Below are 20,086 nucleotides of genomic sequence, written 5' to 3' on the forward strand. Positions count from 1 at the left end.
CAGGGGGCTAAATGTATTGATGAATTGCCTAAGGCCAGATACAAAGGAAGGAAGAGCATGGAATAGATCTCTTTCAAAAGTTAGGGGGGGGGGGTGCGTCGCCTCCAGATATTTTCCTTTTATTTCTAAATCCGCCTTTCAAGTGAACGAAACGGAAATGAAATATTACTTTTGTTGTGGCAGCTGACGTGACCAGTGTTGGGTGACCAACACCAAACCATCACCAAACGCACTCGATAAAGGATTTTCAGCGTTGACTTTCTTAGCCAAAAAGTAGAGAGCAAGACACCCACTCTAAAACATCTTGGAAGCCGGTTTTTTGAGCCCGAGGACTATCTCCGATAGTTGTTCCTGTCCTTTCGCCGGAATTTCCCCCAAGGGAATGATTTTGAACCCTCGTTGTTTGAAGCAAATGGCATAACAAAAGGGGTTCTTCCAAAAAGGACCGGTAATTCACAAAGTTATGATATTATTTTTGATTTCTTACCTTTCTAGGCATGTTTCCGGAATTCCGATTCCTAGACGAACCCGAGGACACTCTGGTCGTGAAAAATCAGCCGGCAACCCTGAAATGCTCCGCTGTTGGACCAAGACCGCCAAAAATAAGGTGGAAACGAAACGGAGAATTCCTACAGTTCCCGGACTTTAATGATCGACGGTAAGAGGCTGAATATTAACGATAAATGAACCTGAAACCCTCAAAATCACTGGAAAGCCACATCATCAACATCAGGAAATAATCATGTTTTTCTCTTGGCATTCATTCAGATATGTGGAGGATATTGATGGCCGGTAAATACGCACGAAATAATTGAACCGTTGATAATTTTCCTCAGCTTCTTGCATTGATATATCTCATTTGCTGCATACAGTTACATCATCTACTTCATACATTTCTAATATCTCACTTTTGTCCAATGTCTGCTTGAAAGTCGTTAACACTCTTGCAACACGTCTTTGCCTTTGTTTTTCAAGCATTGAAAGCAAGCAAGAGCCTTTCTCAGAACTGGAACTCGTCCGGAGGGCCCCTTTTAGCATTTTCTAAAACAACTCCTACTTGTTGCCTGCAAGTCTTTTTCGAACTGAAATAGAGCAGAAAGACGCAAACTTTGGAAGAAAGGGATTTCGCCGCTAACCAAAGACGGAGCAAGTGAGCTACCTAACACCCAAACGCTCAGGAGATCCGCCAGATTCTCGAGAGGAGATGGATGGATCTTCCTAATTAAATTCCAAGGGCTTGAGGGTGGAAACGAGGAAAGGCCGAGCCAACCAGAGGCACTTGAGGGTCTTCTTAAATCCTACAGGATGAGCAAGATTGGGGAATCAAGTAGATAGAGAGGGGGGTGATCACATTGCTGTCTAAAGTGAACTGAAAATGAGTCCCAAAATCAACGAGACATTCAATCTGAGAGAAAAGGGGAAGCCTTGCCTTTTCAACTTTCTACGCTTGCTCTCTTTCCAGCCGTGACTCTTGATTGCGTTTCTGCATATTCTTTTCTGCTCTGATTTCATTTACCCTATATTTCAGACGACTCCAATCGGATGGTTCCTTGTACTTCTCAACCATCTACCACAAACGGTCTTCGCAGCCAGATGAGGGCCTTTACCAATGTGTGGCTTCAGTGGACGGCCTTGGCACCATTGTGTCGCGGATGGCCTCGCTTCAAGTCTCAGGTAAGATTGCCCAGGCCAATTTTTAATTTGCGGCCGAAATGAATCCGGTAGAGAAGTGTACCCTAGTGGTTGGTTGTATTGTAGTCACTTTCATGTGCATGCCTTGCTATAATTCATGACGCGAAACTACTGCAGAGCCTCCTAGTTTCAAGCTATGCCTCCCTTGGGAATTTTAGGACCTTTATGACTTAAGGGCCCTTGGGGAAAGAATGAAAACTGAAAGTAAAGAAGGGAGTACTAAAGCAACTCAGGACTATTTTAGTAATCAAACACATTGAATATTTCTTGAATCAGCAGAACTCGACCTATTGTGCTACGAAAACTTGACTCAGTCATCTATATGTTTCCGATCATTTATCCAATATATCAACCCAATCTGTGGAATCGACTTGAGGGCGATTAAGATTATTATCTCCTCAGTCATAATTGGTTTCTCGACTGATTGTTTTGACAGTTCTGATTGTAAGGTTGCTGCTGGCTTTCAATGTCGGCACAAAATACATCAGCCAATCGGTTAATCTCAAGAGCCCTTTCTCCTCAAAACAGACAAAACTTCTAATCCCATCTTAATGGAATAAGTTTCCCCATATTCGACAAAAAGCCTTTTTTTGCGCAAAGCAATCTTCCAATTTTCCACCAATCTTCCTGATATTGAGAGAAGACCCAACTTCCAAGGCTACTTTTCCAATAGTTATGAGCTCAATTTTCCCCACAATGGCAAAACTGCTTTTGCAAAAAAGAAGGCGCCTTCAACTTTTAAAAGAGCGATGGTGCTTTGAATTTGTTGATTCTATCGAACTTGAAAGCAAGTGACTCGAGATTGTCAGAAGCCCATTTTAATTACGGATATTGATCTTAATATCGTCTAATGCTAATTTAAGACCTGCACGTTTTATCCTCACATGAGCGCACTTTTCAAATTGCTTTGAATCTAACACTTGTTGTAAACATCAGCCATCTAGCCACAAGTTTTTGAGCATGCTACTTACCAAATTGTTTAAAAACATTGGCGTTCACAACAGGTTCAGTTCAGTTCAGAAATACAATTGGCAATTTTTTTCCAATGGCGTGCTGGCGCGCGCAAATTTATTTATTCATGCGGCAGGCCAGACATACTAACGTGTGGTTCGTAAAGATTTTTTTCCCGGGGAAAATGCGATTTTTGGTATGCCACTATTCATGAGCTGGTCTTGAGAGATTGAATCAAGAATATGACATTGATGAAGAAACGGGAATGCAGCTCAAAAAAACTCTTCCTCTGAGGTTGTTTGGAAAGGTTGAGCATCCTTCAACTTTTTTCGAGACGAGGCCAAGTTGTTGTGGAGAAGCTAACCAGGTTTCCATTGTCATCTATTAACCCAAATAAAGTCCAGAGTTTCCCAATTGTGTGTTCTACTGAAAGTAGAGGAACTGTTGGAACTTTTCGTTTCGAAAGGCCGGGTTTGTGTGCCATTTTGGCGCCCAAGTTTACAACCTCGTGAAAAGAAACTACTCCCCTGAAATTTCGTGACTCTCGTTCCTTTTTTCACGCACTTGCATCAATGTGGGTCTTGGATAGAAAGGGACTTTGTTAACCCCAAATAGAGCTAGGCATTTGGCCTTTGACGTCAAAGTCCGTGGACGGGAGTTTGGGATATTCCTTTCCTGTGGGCGGATATTTCATACCTTGCGAAAATGAGCCAAAGAGAAAGTTATTTCACGACCTTTACCCTCAAAAGACCTTCAAGTGCCTGCCTTTGAATTTATGAGCTGAGTCTCTCTTCTTGAAGTAGAAGAAGGTAGGGGGAATAAGTAAACGTAGAGGTTAAACTTCCACGTAATTGAATGGCCTCGAGAGACTGCAATCTATTTTATGAATCTATCTTCATGTTCAGAGCTTGATCCCCCAGTTGTCGCCAAGGCCCTTACTTTGAAAGACACTTTGTCACGGGAGATTCTTTTCCAAAGCTGGGGTTCACCAGAGTTGACGCTTCGGTGATTCTGGTGAATACGATAGCACGTGGTGGGGATCAGTATACTTCTTTTGACTCATAACACGTGCTTGTAACTCACTTGGGATTTAAATTGACAACTTTAATCACTGTGCCCATGACTTTTCTTTGTTCCCCACTTGGATCCAATTTACGTACACCAATTGAATTTCTACCTTACAAAGAGATTGTTAGAGAAAGAGCAATGTGCACTTGACATCTGAGCAATGATAATACCTAATAGACGAGGCGGAGTTATGATCTATATATTTTCCTCTTATTTTTTGGAAAGTGCTACGGCGAGGGAATAATGACCCTTGGTCCGGCCAGCGCAATCAGCCTTTATCAATAGCATGTAAAGTAAAATATTCGGGAAAAATCGAAATAAGTTTAATACAAATTTGAGCCTAATGATCTTTCTTGTACTCAATTTGAAGTTAATTAAAGTAAGAAATTCTTATCAGTTTTGCTAGCCCCTCTTCCTTTCTCTTTGTTACTTAACCCTCTTCTCTCTAGCCTCATTAGAATGTTCACAAATGCTAATCTTGACAAATTTGAACATGCGGTCTCAGGTCTACTGTAAGTAGTAAGTTCTTACTACACTTGGCATGTGGGTTTTGCTAACGACCCAAATCTTCGGAAAACGCGAGAAAACGGTCCATTGGGAGGGAAGAACTGATGCGCGTGGCTTGTTTCAGATACTTCATCCTACCCATTGACAACTTGTCTGGATTACCCTTGTTCCAACATGCCCACCATAAAGCTAACAAGGGAATTAGACTGAAAAGTGGAAGTGGTAATGCAAAGAGAGGGAGCCCCCAAGTATGGAGGATGGGTAGCACCAGAGGAGAGTAATAGTAGCTTCCTCCATCGGTCTCTCTCTCTCTCTGTCTCCCTTTCGTTGCTTTGTTTCGTGTACTTGAATGTCCTCATTCCTGGTTCTCCGTTTTTGGTGGCGTTGCGACACCGCTAGCTACAAGTTCCCCAAAAGTGGAAATCTAGGTCAAGATTAGATGGGAATAGGTTCCACAGATTCCAACCTGAATCAGATTGTCACCATGAAGACAAGACCATCAATCAGTTTCGAGGGCAAAGGCTAACCAGGGGATCTAGTGGTGATTCGAGATCGGTGAACATGACAGGTTATGTTCGTAGAGGTAGCAACCATTTTCCACAAGAAATCCAATGTTCCCATTCCTGCCCCAAGAGGGTTTTTGCTCATCGGGGAGACCGTTTTTTTGAGTGATTGCGAGTGCGATTGTTGAAAAAGAGGTTGTCCCGGTAGTCTTGGGATTGAACACTATTGCTTTAGTGGGTGTGTTGCAGAGATCAATGATTGCTGGATTGACTGATGGCTCTTGTGGCCTTGTTCTATCACTGGCCTTTTTTTAGCTCTTGTCAGTATACAATCCGAAAAATGTTGTTATAACATGGAGATTTGTCGCCAAAGTGGAACACATCCCAATTCTCCATTACGCTCAAAGCCTGCTACTTATCTGGTCTGCTAAGTTCCACTTACCTTCTGTTGTGGCAAAACTTCCTCCTGGAACAGACAATGTAGGCATTCTAGTCCAATTTATGAGTTTCTGCAACGCCACCAAATGCTCCATTTGTTCAGAGTGTCCTTCAGTGGGTGACTGTCTGCAATTCTCCCTCTCTGCCAGATTTCTATCAAATAATGGAACCCAGTCATTTTTCAGTCGACAGATTTGGGTTCAGTCCCAAACCCCAAGCCGCTTGTGTCCATGATTCTTCCATTTGTTCCACATGTTCCATGGACAACGCAAAGTCGATATGGTGGTCATTTTCTGCTCCACAGCCTGCCAGAGGGACGGAAAAAATAGCATAATAAAGCCATTGCTGACTAGCTGTTCATCTACTTGTACGTTGCACAGATCCACAGTACCTTTGGAATGTCGGCCAAGGTCGAGGGATGCCTCTGTTGTATTATCAATTGAGACCTCATTAATGTCTCTTCCTCTCTGTCCAATGAGAATAAACGAGCTTCCGGTTTGTCGATATTACGCTCTTTGTGGTGATCGTGACTCCACATGGAAGTTTGGCCTCAATTGAAGTGTCCCACATTGGAAAGTGCCTCTGTGTGTGTTTTAGTTATTGCTCCCAAGCAACTTTGGAGGTCTTGTTTTTTTGGCGTAGGACGTTGTCTATGCTTGACCAGTTCATAGACCATCATTTGCATATTGAGGAAGAACCGGAGAACATCAGGCTTTTTTCCTTCATGCCTAAAAGAGGTGCCGTGCCGAATATGCTAAAAAATACATTCCCATAGTACGTACGTAGTAGGCTACATTGACCCCGGGTAACTACGTTGCAGTACCCTTTATATTCAGGAAGGGTCGCTCAAAGGAGCAACCAACCCTTCATCATGCTTTCATTCAAGCCCTTTCTTTCCAAGGAGGTCAGTCACCCAAACTTGTTTTTGTGATGATTTTTCTGGCACTCCTAACCGGATTGGTGGGGAAAAGGGGTGTGAAAATCCATCCAATGGGATTATTACCCAAAAAGAAATCGTCCCTCGAATCGTCCCATCTGATAATGAGTGCCCTCTTAACATCATAAAGTATCATCCCAGCTTCATGTCTGGAGAATAACTATCTTGGCCATTTCGGAACTTGTTAGCCAAGAGGGTGGAAATGGATTTCTTGATCCCATCTGCCTCAAACAGACAAGTAGAATACTGCCGTATTTTGATGACCAGATCAAAAGATCCCTCCCTTGCCTCGCCATATCTTCAGGCCGTCAAGAAATGTGAGCTGATCGTATGAACAACTCTATCTCTGGATGAGCATAATCATTTACCTTTCCCTAACTTTTGTACCGTCTCTAACGCATTGGTATATTAACAAGATTCAGCTTGCTTAAACCCCTGAAATGTTGATGTCTAGTTACGATTGTGCAAATCTCGAAAATTCCAGAGCATTAACATTCCAAGTAATCGACTGGACTTTAGCATCCATGTAAATAACAATACAAAGAAACTACGAATGTGGACCCAGGTTCGAGTTATCCATTGTCAGTTCGGACTGATTGGCTGATTCTATGGCTTGGAAAAAGCCATCCAACGATCGCATGAGGATGACTTCTCGTTATATTAGAGGGCCAGAGGGTGGCAAGCTATCTCTCCTGTGCAGTACCACTCTACGAGTATTTCCCCCATGCATTTTAACAAGTAACTCGTAAGTAGTCCAGTGGTTGTCGAGGGCTCTTGAGGAGCATGGAACGAACATGGGAAGAGCATGGTCCAGAGAACCAACGACGATCATCTTGACTAGGTTCTTCAGTGCCCATTTCGACCCATGTACATAGAGGGAAGTAGGGGGAAGAAACAGACATGATGGGGTTGCATTGGGACATGACCTGAAATATGATGTCTTGGCTAGTTCATTCTAAAGGAGCTTAATTTTGGGAAGGATCGGACCCGAATTGAATCACAAATGGACTTAATGGTGAGATAGCAGAGCGTCTGAAAGTGGCTTGAGTTTGGCTCAGGATTAAGATTCAATGCTTTGGTATGACATAAATGATGTTTTATCTTCTCATTTACGCACAACACAAGCCCTCCCCATGAAGAAGGGTGCGAAATGGCGGAGGGATTATATGGTGTGTGGTAATCGCAAGCCATAAAAGCAGGTTATGTGTGCATTATGCAGGGGATGATTTTGGCACCAGTTCCACGGGTTACATTGAGGCATGGATCCAGATCTACGTTTTTATCTCGCTCCATTTTGCACGGGGGATAGTACAAAGTTAACTGAAGACTGGCTGTACCATAGTTTAGGGACCATGGAACATGCTATCCTTCGGTTTTCTTCTCGTTTTAAGAATATGCAAATCTTTACTCGTTCGAGCAACCCTTTTTGGAATGCTTGACATTAGAACGAAGGCCTAATAAACAACTAAATAAGGCCTTGGGAAGTCGTAGAGGCCCTGTTCTCCAAACATTCGGCAACTTAGTAGACCGTGAAAACTTGTCGACGCACTCAAAAGTTATGCGGAACTTCCTTTTCAGGCTAAAAAAACGAATACCTTGAAAAAAGGAAAAAAGACACATGCTCACTCACGTTGCCTTTTAGCATTGAATAGTTTCTTGGCAATTGGTCGTTTTCTTTATTCCTAATTGAGCTGCTCGTTTCCGTGATCAATTGATCTTTATGGGCCTCATCAGTCAACTCTCTTCCATCGAATATGATCAGTTGATCACTCACTCTTTATACAGCACTACCAAGTATTTGATCAAGGTCGACTTTCTCCTACAGCGAAACAGCCCTGCCTTAGAAGAGCTCGTTAGTCTGTAGCATAAAGAAAGAACCTACATTCACCTTTAATCTTACTTCATTCTAAAACCAAGGTCTGCTCTCCTTTGCCGTAATAGTTCCGCAATATATCAAGGTTATGATGATTGATATCAGGGTTTCCAAAAAAAGAAGAGTGAAAAGGAGGACCCGACGCAAGACTCGAGTTCTCCCGTGAAAGCGAGGCATAAATCTTGGATGTGCGGAATTGAAAGTATTGACAATGGATTGTTCGTGGTGTGATGGAAATGCACCCTCGTCGTTGGGCGAGGTGTTGTCGTTCCCATCCATAGTTCATACATTCATGCTCGTAACAATGCATCATCACTCATCACCCAACGACAACCCTTCTAGCTTTTGAGAAGGCCATATTCGGGTGGGTGTTCTCCGTCGGTTTCCTGCACTTTATGGGGGTTAAATCCACGTGACGAAGATACCACCCCCGGGTATTGGACTTGAAAGGGTGGTGGGGAGACTGTGAACTGAGTTATGGGCATGTTTAGAATGCATTTACAATACGTGAATGCTCAAAGGGGGATGAGTGTAACAAGGTGGAGAGATAGGTAGACGGACGAGGCGAGATTAATGTTGAACCTTTTCAGGAGCGAGGAGGAATATTCTTAGTGGGGATGGGGATCTAGAATTGTGGCTTCAATTAGTGATATGATATGAAAATGCAATAGTTCAAAAAAGTCAAGAGGGTGATTCAATTTGTCCGAATCCCCCATCGTTCTTTGCAATTTGTCTTGACTCGACTTTTTTTACTTCCTCCATGCCAATTTTGTGCCCTTCGCCCGACCAAACATTCCACACCCAAAAACGACTGACTATTTAAAAAGCGTAGGTGAAAGAGTATTGTCTTCTTTTTTTCTCTTTATAGGACAATTAATCTTAAAATAAGTGTACTTGAGAAGTAGTTCCGAATTCAAGCAGATTATTCTTGTTTGGTGGTGGTCCTATTTGTTTAAGACTTTCAAGACATGTTGTGCACTTCCCGTTGGGGAATTCCTTCACTCGGTTTGACACCCCCTTTCTTTCCCCTCAAAGTTGGAAACCCACATTTCGCCTCGCTCGCCGTTCTTCCTGATCCCCTGAAAACTCAATCAAAATACCCATTTTGTACAAAATCACAGCTTTGAGCCACCTTTATGACACTCTTGTGTGCTTTTGCTCTAGAGAGTTGCGTTTCTCTTTACCTAAGCTATGTTTGAAAACCAGGAACTTGTCCAATGTAGAATACACTGGTGGGATTATTTTGTACCTCGCAAAAGAAGATTGATTAAAGGCATTTATTTGTGGTTGAAAATAGTTGGATTGGCTTTGAGAGCAATGTTTATCAGTCGCAACAAATCGTCAAAAGAGAAAGCCAAGGTTATTTTGGGAAAGGGACCTGTCTTTTGGAACCTGTCTTTTGGAACCTGGAACCTGAATGTGGGCGAGTTCTTTTTCCCTTCATTAAAGCAAAGATTCGAGAAGAGAGATAGAGAGAGAGCAACAAATTTTATCTTCCCTCTTGCACCCACTTATTTGTGTAAATTTGCCCAGAGAACACCATTTACGTAGTAACTAGTAGTACTACTTATTGGCCTTAGAAGAATGTGGAACAAGATTGTACCGAGTGTTTACACAAGACATCTTTCATCAACGAAGGGGGTTGGCTAGCCCCCAAAAATGTGGCAGAATACTCCACGAGAAAAAACTTGGAACTGTCCTCCCGGAAAAGAAACTTTTTTTTGGTGGAGGGCTTTGACAATTTCCACTTGAACTGTTTTCGTTGATCGATTCCTCGCTTCGTTTTGGCTCCTTCTCGATCTATGAATTGGACTTGTTCCCTCCCCTGCTCATCTCCAAAAGGAACAACAATCGAATTTAAATCCAATATTTTCCTCGAAATCCTCTATCAGACTTTCGTCTGCACTTGACGAGAGACCCCTTTCACCACCCCATTTTGTTCCATGCACCCTCTTCGGACCCTCGACACTTTCCCCGTTGTCTGTTCTGGGGGAGGCCGCTCTCTCTCTGTGTGTTTCTCTTTGGGGTGGTGGAGAAATGAAGGAATTGAGGCAAGAACTCTCCAGAGAGCCCTTGGGTGCCCGTAAGTCCCTATTTGGCTCATCTTGAATCCTGCTGGGATTACCTCAGGGAGGAGAGGCTGGGTCACTAACATGGTCTTCAAATGAACCTGTATGTAAGAAAAGTACCTGGTTTTACATTAGAAGAAGACTTAAGTAGGGTTGCAAATGAAAAGTTTTTTTCCCTTTGTCGGATCAAAGTGAAGTGAAGAAGCACAACGCAACTTTTCCCCCTTTGCTCGCCCTAAGAGTAAGCTGTGAACGAGTGGATCCTGACTTCAGGCAGTTCTGGCACTTTTCCCTGCCGTTCCTCATATTGTAAGGTAGGTAGGTGGATTGCTAGATATGATCTAAAGGGGGTGAGATTTTTGCCTTGTTTTAGAGACACTTTATAACAAAGTCCTGTCAATCCGAAAACAGATGTCTCCTTCGATTTTGACATTCATCTAAATGGTATCAATTTCTCAGTGAGCAACCGTCTTAAACTACCAACTTGATTCATCGTTGGTCTCAACTATTCATTCAGATGTGACTTGATTAGGAATACAAACTTCATTTCAATTTTGAATTTAAAAAAATCCTTTTAATCAGGACGGGATTATTTGCATTCAGTTCAATATCGTGTCATCAATTGTGCACATTTGCTCCAAACGGAAATTTGTATTAAAGGGCATTCTTTTAAAGCAGGGAACACTCAAAAACATTCGAACTCTCACTTGTTAAATTGCGTGTTAAGATATGGATTTCTTTTTTAGATGTAAGTATAAACCTCTCCTTTTGTCATATGTTGTCTTTGAAGGCAGGGTAGGACATCAAAAAATTCATTGGACTTCCGTTTCTTGCTATAGTTTTTCCCTCCGGACGGAAGGGGATGAAAAAGACTTTCCCCTCCCCTTTTTGTTGTATTACCCTCGGCTTCAGTCGCTTTTTTCTTTGGCTTCAGAAATCGGTCAAAGCATCAAAAAATACATATATGCTTTGACGGTTGAAATTCAATCACTAAAACCCCCAATTGCCCTACATCCTGGTGCTCACCATCACTCGTGTTTTCGCTCTAGACACGATGGGTGTGAATTGAATTGATGAAAAGGCATTTGGGGGTGAAATAAGGGTGGTTTGAGTTTTCCCCCTCCCCCTATAACGCTGGCTACCTTTGCCATCCCTGCAGATGAGCCAGGGTTACAAGGTACAGGGGACAATTTCTTAGGAGCGAAGTAAGTTCCTTTCATTCACAAAAAAAGAAGGAGGAAGGCTCATTCAAAAGTTTGTCAGACTCTTCTTCATGACCAATTTCCAAGCCATTTCATCCTTTCATGCCGAGGATTCAACTGTGAGGCCGATTAAACACGAGAGGAGAAGATCTGGGGGGAAAAATAGCATTCACTTACCTTCAAGCCTGGACTAGGACCGTTCTTATAAACAAATACTGACATTCATTAGATCAGTTTTGGCAAACAGTTTCTACATTTTGGTGATGGCAAAAAAGGATTGAAGAGGGAAGGGGGTCTCTCTGGGACTTGTAAGTGAGGCTTCCTCGGGAGTCGAAGTCCGGAAGTCAAAATCAAGCTATGACAGCTAAACGATTTCCCCTCGACTCTGTCCAGAGGTGCCAACCGACAGTTCCCAAACATTTCTCACCCTTTAAAATGGCGAATTTGGTTTCTTTCTTCTTTTAGAGTTGACGCGTTTTGAGACCGAGCCCGAGGATCAAACGGTGTTTCTGGGCCAAACAGCGGTGTTCCAATGTTCCATGACATCATTGGACCACACTGATCTGGAGATTGTCTGGCTCAAAGACGATCAGAACCTGTTTCTTGACCATCGAATGAAGATATTGCCCTCGGGGATGTTGGCGATCGCTGATATTCGCATTTCAGATCGGGCTGAATATCGCTGCAACGCCTCAAATGAAGAGACTTGGAAATTGAGTCAGATCGGACATCTCCGACTCAATTTAGACATGGGTAAGAAGATCCGAAGTAAAAATTGGTCAGGTCATATACGCACAAAAAGCTCTCTCAAAACAAATGGAAAGAGGATGGAGATGGAGCCCATTCAATTTAGAAATTTAGAGTATCAGTTCAGCTTCGTTATTGTTGTTGGTGGATCACGGTTGTTACGACATAAATTTGATTTTAATTAACTCCCTTCTCACTCAGCTAGATAGAAGGCATTTCCTTTGAATCGAAGCCATCTACTCGCTCTCCCTTTGAAAGTGCGTACTACCTAAGAGTGGACCCGAGATTCTCGTGTGAGACACACACAGGTAGCTAGTGGGTATCCATTGTATAGAGCCTCTTCATGAAACAAGCAGCCCCTTGGAAGGGCCAAACGAGCGAGTTTGATTTATGGCTCTAATTCTACACTATTGGGAGACAAGACTACGTACAAAATACAGATTTCAAACTGGAGATCGTGCTTTTTAGACCGTCTGGGCGATGTTAAGAAATGCAAATTGACGAATGGAAAGAGCTCATTTGTTATTCCGTGTCCTTTGTGCTCGTTCACTCAAGTGAGAGATGAAACAACAGACGATCGTTAAGGATTTGTCATGGAAGTTAGTTTTATCAACCATCCACTCCTTGAAATAACTTATGTAAATGAGATCCTCTTTGGCCACCCTTGGTTGATGTTGTTGCAATGGCAATCAGTATCCTTTTTTGGCAGGCTTCTTGAGATTTTCTCATCAGGTTTCGTCAGGTTGATGCTTTTTCCATTGATGGGAATTTCTCTCACACCATCTCGTCCCAATAGTGCATGCAATAGTAATGTCCGGCATATCCCTCCACAGGAATGCCGTTATCTCCATGTAGGCAGATTTGGTAGAGCGCGGGCAAGATTGTGCTGAATAGCATCGAATCCGTGATGGTTTTTGGCCCTCCAAAGGGGAACAAGGAAGTTCCACGGTGAGGGTGGCTTTGAATCGAAAAATGGTTACTCGCTTTGGCATCCGAGAAATCGAGGTCAATTTTGGCAAGGCCATAGAGGCCGAATAGCTTGAGGCGAAGATGTGTTGGAAGATATGTGGACTTCTTAAAACCTCGCCCTTTTACTCGATTGAAAATCCCAACTTCGACTCGAAATGGCACTCTGATAGATCACCAAGAAGTCCTTTTTTTTGTAGGGTGAAAAACGCCCTTAGACCCTCACTATTTTCCACTCAAACGATTTGGCAGCCAGCAAGGCCTTTTGGATCAGGATATACGACTGACGGATAGTCATCAAATGACCGCACTAAGGCCGTCTTTGCTCCAGGCCTTTATCTTGTAAGTAGACAAGATATTGGCGAGAGAGTGACGTACATGTCTTGCTGTTTGGGTTCATACATACATGGTCTTTAGATTGGGGAATGGCTTTTCAAGCCTTTTGAGGATGAGTTATTTTACTTCATTTGGGAGAAATTGACCAGAATCGAGTCTGTTTGAACAAGGTCGAGTCTGAAATAGTCAAAGCTTTCGTTTTCTCCAGAAATTTCTGTAGAACAGTCTTTCATTTTCACAAGTAAAAGTCCTCATGTTGCTCTTTATTGCTTCTTTTTCCATTTATATCCTGTTAAAACAACTGTGATAAATTTCGTGCTGTTTCCCTTTCGTCTATCCCTCCAATAATTTGGCAGATACCTTTTGGCATAGTAAAGATAGGTCTGATTCATTCTCAAATTACTTATTGTTAAAAAGTCTCTAGTAATTCTCATCATCCCTGATTTCGTGTTGAAAAAAAAGATGGGTTCAATTTTTCCGTTATTATTTTGTCGAACTTTGATGACCAGCAAGGGGAGATGAAGATGGCAGCTTACTCAAAGTTTGTTGGATAAAGAACAGTTTTTCTCCGTTTTGTACCGAAATAAAGGTCACGCCGATCAAGTTGGATCGAGAAAAGGGTGTCAAAGCCAAAAGAGTTCCAAAGACGTTAACCGAAAAGAGGCCAAAACACCATAAAAACTGGTCTCGTTTTTTTTCCTTGGCGCAAAGGAAACCTTCGTGAAGTGTCAGCATACCCAACATACATTAATCCCAAAAGGGCCTTTTCCCAACAAAAAGATCACGTTTGTTCTTGGGGAGTTCAAGCAAACCTTCTCGTTCCAGTTTTAAGCAACACCCCAGTCCCACCTATGTTCATCGCGAGACCAAAGAACTTGAAAGCTGAGGAAGGCCAAACATTGACCTTGGATTGCGCTGCCAATGGGATCCCCAAACCTTTCATCACGTGGCTTAAGGATGGATCCACCGTGGACCTCAGTCACTTGGACTCGCGATTCACCAAGATTGGATCGGGCAGCTTACAAATCAAGAACGTTCAAGTGAACGATAAAGGTACGTGCGAGCATCACAGTCCTTGGTTTCTCTTGTCATTTCTTCCAAAGAGCCAGTTTCAACAATTGGTGATCCGTGGGCTGAAAGAAGAGTACTTAAGACTCTTGCTCTGCTACTTTCTTTTCTTATTGAACCACAATTGCAAGAAATAGGTTGAGGAAAAGGAGTGTATGTAAGCAATGCAGCACTTTTGTATTCAATGAAATATCTTTTACTCACGAGCTTAAGGAAGCACGGCGGAAGAAAATAACTCAGATGAATGTAGTCGCAAATACAACATTTCACCATGAGTTTATGATCTAATTTTGCCATTGTCTGTACGTAGGCACTTATCAATGTCGAGCAGAAAATTCCGAGGACTCAGTTGATGCTGGATCGATTTTAGAGGTTCGAGTTAAGCCTCGATTTATTCGCACCCCCCAAAGTACAGCGGCTGTGGTGAAAGACGACATTGAACTGGAGTGCGAGGTTTACGGAGTGCCAAATCCCGTGGTCCAATGGTATAAAAAAGGTGATCTCATCATAGAATCGGAGTACTTCCAGGTAAGCTTTGTGCAATAGATCAAAACGACCTTTCGGTTTTGACATGCGTTTGACAATGATACGTACAATGACTCGTTTTAGATTGTCCGTGGGTCCAACCTCAAAATTCTGGGTCTTGTAGAGCTTGACTCTGGATTCTATCAGTGTATGGCCAGTAATCCCATTGGAAATGTTCAAGCCTCTGCCCAGCTTCTAGTCAAACCACAAGGTAAGATAGCTTGCATTTCAGCTTCAAGTATTTAGCTTAAAAGTTAATTTTGTTTGAGGTATATTTTTATGTTTATTTATCTTTTTTATTCTACGTGCCTTTTTGTCTTATTTTCCTCTTTTTTTCGTCATTATTTTTGTGCTTAGATTCCAAATCTTATAACAACCATGGGTTTACATCCAACCACCTGAGGACCCCCTCTGCGTCCCAACCTGACCAGAAATCTCGTTCCAATTTAGGTGAGCTCGTCTTTAGGGACACGCCCTCTCCGCCCACGAATATTCGGGCCGTGATTGTGTCGGCGCGTTTCATCACCCTCTCTTGGACCAAGCCTGCAGTGACCAATGGACCTCTCTTAGGTTTCTCGGTCTACTATAAAGAACGTGGATCCAACAGGTGAGTTCCAAAAGTGTTCCATGAAGATAAGCACACTTCAAATCCCTATTTGAGCCGTAAATCTTGAACAATGTCCCCCAAGAACATTCTTTCCATCTCAATAAATTTTATTTCCCTCTTTACTTCATCCGTGCAGGGAACGTGTTCTAAATTCCACTCGAGGAAACCTTGAGGAATTGAACGTGCAGGGACTTGTTCCGGGAACCAGATATATCATGCGAGTAGTCGCCCATAATGAGCATGGAGCTGGAGATTCTTCCCAACCTTTGGAGGTTTGTACCTACATTTGGATTGGGGAACAATTTCTATCCTTGATTTTGCCATAACTAGTGTCCGTGTTTTTGCTCCAGGTGTCGACACAAGACGAACTTGATGTTCCTGGACCAGTTTCTCAACTGACAGCTCGTCCAACGTCATCATTTTCCATCTTGATCTCGTGGGGAAAGCCATCCTACAGCAACACTTTTGTCACAAGTTACAAGCTCTACTACAGACGGGTAAGACTGGTTGGGCGAAGTAAAAGATTATACGGAGGAGATTCTTTTTTGTTTCCTTTGGATCAGTCTCAGGCGAGATCGAGATCTCTATTCCACCTGTTTTATCTCGGTGAATTGAAGCTCAAATTAGGAAGCCTGTCCCAGCAATGCTAAGACCACGACCACACAATGTTGATAGCACATCTGGCTTAGTGTTGTCAAATGTCGGTTACTTACATGAAAACGAGACTTGCAGCTGTTCAAGATTATTATCTTTTAAATTTGATTTACTTACAATTCCCGATAACTTACATTTGGATCAAATTACTTTCAATGCATGTCCAGTCGGAGAGAGATACGAGTATATTTGTAGTGTAAACGTCCAAGACTTCAGGCAGATGTTTATCTTTTTTTCCAAAGAGTTGGACGAGTTCTTTCCCGGTCTTTTTCTCTTTCTCTCTCTTTTTCAATTGCCTTTCCTCCTCAATTTTTGGAGCTGTTTTTGCGTCCCGTCCCATAATATAAATGGAGCACAGGCCTCCAGACGGACCATTATTCCCTGGGAACAACGAAGTCTCTCCTTTCTTGCTCCCACTTCTCTTCCTTTTTTGCTCGTCTATTTCCATTGATATTGGAAGAATTCTCTCCGAATTGTTTCCTAGATTTTATGGGAGGAAGTTCCATGTTCCTCGGCAGATTAAGTTCCCTAACCAGCACAATTCTTTTATCTTCAGGACGACGAAATGGAAGTGAAATCCATGACCCTGAATAGCCTCCAATATCATCTCACAGAATTGCGCGAGTACACGGAGTACACATTTTGGATCTCGGCCTTCAATTCCAATGGGGAGGGAGCCTTTTCTGAAGAGATCGTCACTCGGACCTTCTCGGATGTGCCCGCGGATCCGCCTCAAAATGTGACATTGGAAGCGGATTCCTCGAAGTCTCTCATCATTCGATGGGAACCTCCTCCCAAGGAATCGCAAAATGGTATTTTAACGGGCTATAAAATCCGCTGGAGGCGGAAAGGCAAGGGTAAAAGTGACATCTTTACCACCGACGGAAGCCGTCGACTTTTTGCCATCACGGGTCTAGACAATGGCCAAGAGTATCAGGTCAAAATATCAGCCATTACCGTGAATGGAACGGGTCCAGCCACACCTTGGATGTCGGAACGCACTTTTGACACCGATCTGGATGAATCGGTGGTGCCCAACCCTCCAAATTCTTTGAAGGCAAAGGCCTATGATAGCTGTACGGCCAAGGCGGAGACACCGATCTGGATGAATCGGTGGTGCCCAACCCTCCAAATTCTTTGAAGGCAAAGGCCTATGATAGCAGGATCGAGATCTCTTGGACACCTCCTCGAGATAACAAGATACTCGTTCGAGGTTATACCATTGGCTGGGGTAAAGGCATCCCAGATGAATATACGAAGGTGGTAGACGACAAACAGAGGGACTTTGCCATCAAAGGGTTGAAGCCCAACTCCGAATATGTGATTAGTTTACGAGCTTACAACAACATCGGGGATGGTCGACCCATTTATGAGACCATTCGCACCAGCGACGAGATTCATGACGAACCCCTGTCCCCGTTCTCTCCCCCCATCAAACTTCACGCACGAATTTTGTCGTCAAAAACAGCATTGCTTACTTGGTTGGACTCTTCGTTGCCTAAGAACCAAGTGATCCCGGATCATCGGTATTACATTGTGCGGTACACCTCTGTCAAGACCTTAAGCACCAACAAACCCCGGCACGAATATCGAAACTCGACCGATCTGAACGTGATGATTGACAATTTGAGACCCAGTACGGAATACGAATTCACCGTCAAAGTTGTCAAAGGCCGTAGACAAAGTCGATGGAGTCTTGTGGCGTTGAACCACACCGAAGAGGCAGCTCCGGGTTCACCCCCTCGTGATTTGTCCTTGCGGTCCAAATCTGGCGATCCAGAGACCGTTGTTTTGAGCTGGAGAGCACCCAAAATCCCCAACGGCCAAATCAACGGTTATGTGATTCATTACACCATCGACAAACGGGCCGAGGATCGGGATTGGTATGTGAAGCCGTTGCTTGGGGATCATACGACCACCACCATCTCCAACCTCGTGCCGAGCACCAAATATTTCTTCAAGATCAGCGCCCGGAATAGTAAGGGTAGCGGTCCAGTCAGTCTTGTCGCTTCTTACACCACCCCCAGGGGCATGATTGGGGATTATAGTGGTTCAGAATCCAATCCAGCCAACCAAGAGATTTCGCCGGTGATTTTGTACGCAGTGGCGGGTGTGGCCTCGGGTATCATTATTCTAGTCGTCATTGGAGCCGTTTTTGTGGTGCTCCGTTGTACTCGCAGCAATAGTTCCGCTCCAGGACCTTCTGGTCAAGGAAATAAGCGCCAAAACCATAATGGTAATAAACCCTATCTCAACGGTGAAATTGGATCCCAAAGAGACAAGTTGAACCCACCTCCACCCGATCTTTGGATTGGGCACGATCAACTTGAACTCAAAGCCATGTCCGACGTGGACCCGGACGAGACTGGTGAAACGTCCATAGCTCGGTCCACCCCGATCGATTATGCCAGTGGTCGGTCCATGTCTTCGATAGACCGTGGTCGTGGTTATGGTATGGCCTATTCTGGTAAGTAAACTCATCTTTCTTTTCACACTTCTCTAATCTTTAGGTCGATTGTCATGCACGGTCATACTTGTTCACCCGATGCAATTACAGTATATCTTATTACCCGGAGTTCTGGTTTCGGATATTTGCGAGTGCAGTAACTAATGCTTCAATTTTCTGCCTGTAAAACAGGTTACACCACTGCTCTGAACAATTTACGTATATTTAATGAGCTTACTGTTTGCTTAAGGAATGAAAACCGAATTGATGGACTGCAATTTTGCATTCGGTGCATTTTATCAACACTTGCTAATCAGAAACCGAAAACGGAGAATAACAATCAACCTATTAGATTATCCAAGTAGATCTAGTTTGATACGACGATTGTGTTACATCGCTTAAAAGGGTGTGTGTGTGCATGCATAAATTCCCTAATTTCCTTTTTTTTGGCTTGACGCTTTCTTTGGTTCGCTTTCCTTCACGTTTAGATGGTGGAACCGAGTCCGAGGTTTCTTTTTCGTTGGCGGGTTCGAGTATTTGTCGGGGTGTTTCCATCAACAAGTCAAAGAGGATCAAAGGAGGTGCTGCCCATGGCTCGAATAAATCAAGTATTAAGATTGCTGCCATTAATGGGAAGCCTAGAGTCCAAAGATACCTTAGTCATGAGTGTGAGTTTTTATGTTTTTTGGGTTTCAATCCTTTTTTTTCGCGGGTGTAGTTGGTTATGTTGCCATGTTACACTCAACAAGAAGTGGTTTATCAATAACCAGTATGCTTCTTCCAGCTGTGGCATCATCGATACCCGGGCAACCAAACGGAGCCCCCGGGTCCACCTCAAGTACCTATATCCGCTCTCAGTACAGTTTGAACCCCCCTCCGCCCTTGGGTTCGCCTGACGATCTCCCCCCTCCGGGTTACGCTCCCTCGGATGCGCCTTCCACCATAGAAGACAATTCTGGCTGGGGTGCCAATACCACTGCTTCCTCAATCGACGGTGGCTCTCAAATGGGCATGGCCAACGGGACTTGCTCAATTGCAGTGGCTCCGCCCATGTTACCTCCCACCTACCTGAGCTCGGCAATGTCAACTTCGAGTGGTGACAGTTCCTCGGGAGGAAGCCGACAATCCAGTTCAAACCACTCTCAGCCCATGAAGAGCTTTTCCCATATAATCCCTGGGGCCAATCACCAACACCACCATCACCACCACCAACCACAACCAAAGAACATAGGTAAGAATCGATGGATGGACTTGAATCTCTCTTTGGGATCAAAGTTATCAAAGGTAGCTTTCATTTCAGTTCGACCTCAACCTACGAGTCCGTTCAAACGGCCACTGCTTTCCGGGTTCGCATCCTCATCCTCTCCCCCTGGATCCAGTGATTCATGCAGTTCCAAAGCGGATCCAGATGGCACACCGATGCATTCTGGGCAACTTCCGGCTCTCGGATTGATTCGATCACCTGATATCCTCAACTCATTAAGTCATCAAATCACA

The 20,086-nt window shown here is 43.6% G+C and overlaps 1 protein-coding gene across 3 annotated transcripts in view; it reads left to right on the forward strand.

The window, feature by feature from the left end:
- The window catches only part of LOC131888651 (neogenin-like), a 37,548-nt gene that overhangs the window by 17,122 nt on the left and 340 nt on the right, over positions 1 to 20,086 (forward strand). Inside the window, exons 3-17 of one of the 3 annotated variants that reach the window (XM_059237564.1) lie at positions 496 to 658; positions 769 to 792; positions 1,529 to 1,674; positions 11,706 to 11,993; positions 14,115 to 14,342; positions 14,668 to 14,885; positions 14,967 to 15,093; positions 15,240 to 15,489; positions 15,626 to 15,761; positions 15,840 to 15,986; positions 16,700 to 17,200; positions 17,287 to 18,610; positions 19,078 to 19,257; positions 19,374 to 19,820; positions 19,890 to 20,086. In XM_059237564.1, the coding sequence (XP_059093547.1) occupies positions 496 to 658; positions 769 to 792; positions 1,529 to 1,674; positions 11,706 to 11,993; positions 14,115 to 14,342; positions 14,668 to 14,885; positions 14,967 to 15,093; positions 15,240 to 15,489; positions 15,626 to 15,761; positions 15,840 to 15,986; positions 16,700 to 17,200; positions 17,287 to 18,610; positions 19,078 to 19,257; positions 19,374 to 19,820; positions 19,890 to 20,086 (4,376 nt within the window). The remainder of the gene's footprint in view (positions 1 to 495; positions 659 to 768; positions 793 to 1,528; positions 1,675 to 11,705; positions 11,994 to 14,114; positions 14,343 to 14,667; positions 14,886 to 14,966; positions 15,094 to 15,239; positions 15,490 to 15,625; positions 15,762 to 15,839; positions 15,987 to 16,699; positions 17,201 to 17,286; positions 18,611 to 19,077; positions 19,258 to 19,373; positions 19,821 to 19,889) is intronic. The other 2 variants (XM_059237580.1, XM_059237572.1) reach the window with 2 other exon arrangements.

This window comes from Tigriopus californicus, chromosome 1 (assembly GCF_007210705.1).
Source record: "Tigriopus californicus strain San Diego chromosome 1, Tcal_SD_v2.1, whole genome shotgun sequence".
Lineage (NCBI taxonomy): Eukaryota > Metazoa > Arthropoda > Copepoda > Harpacticoida > Harpacticidae > Tigriopus > Tigriopus californicus.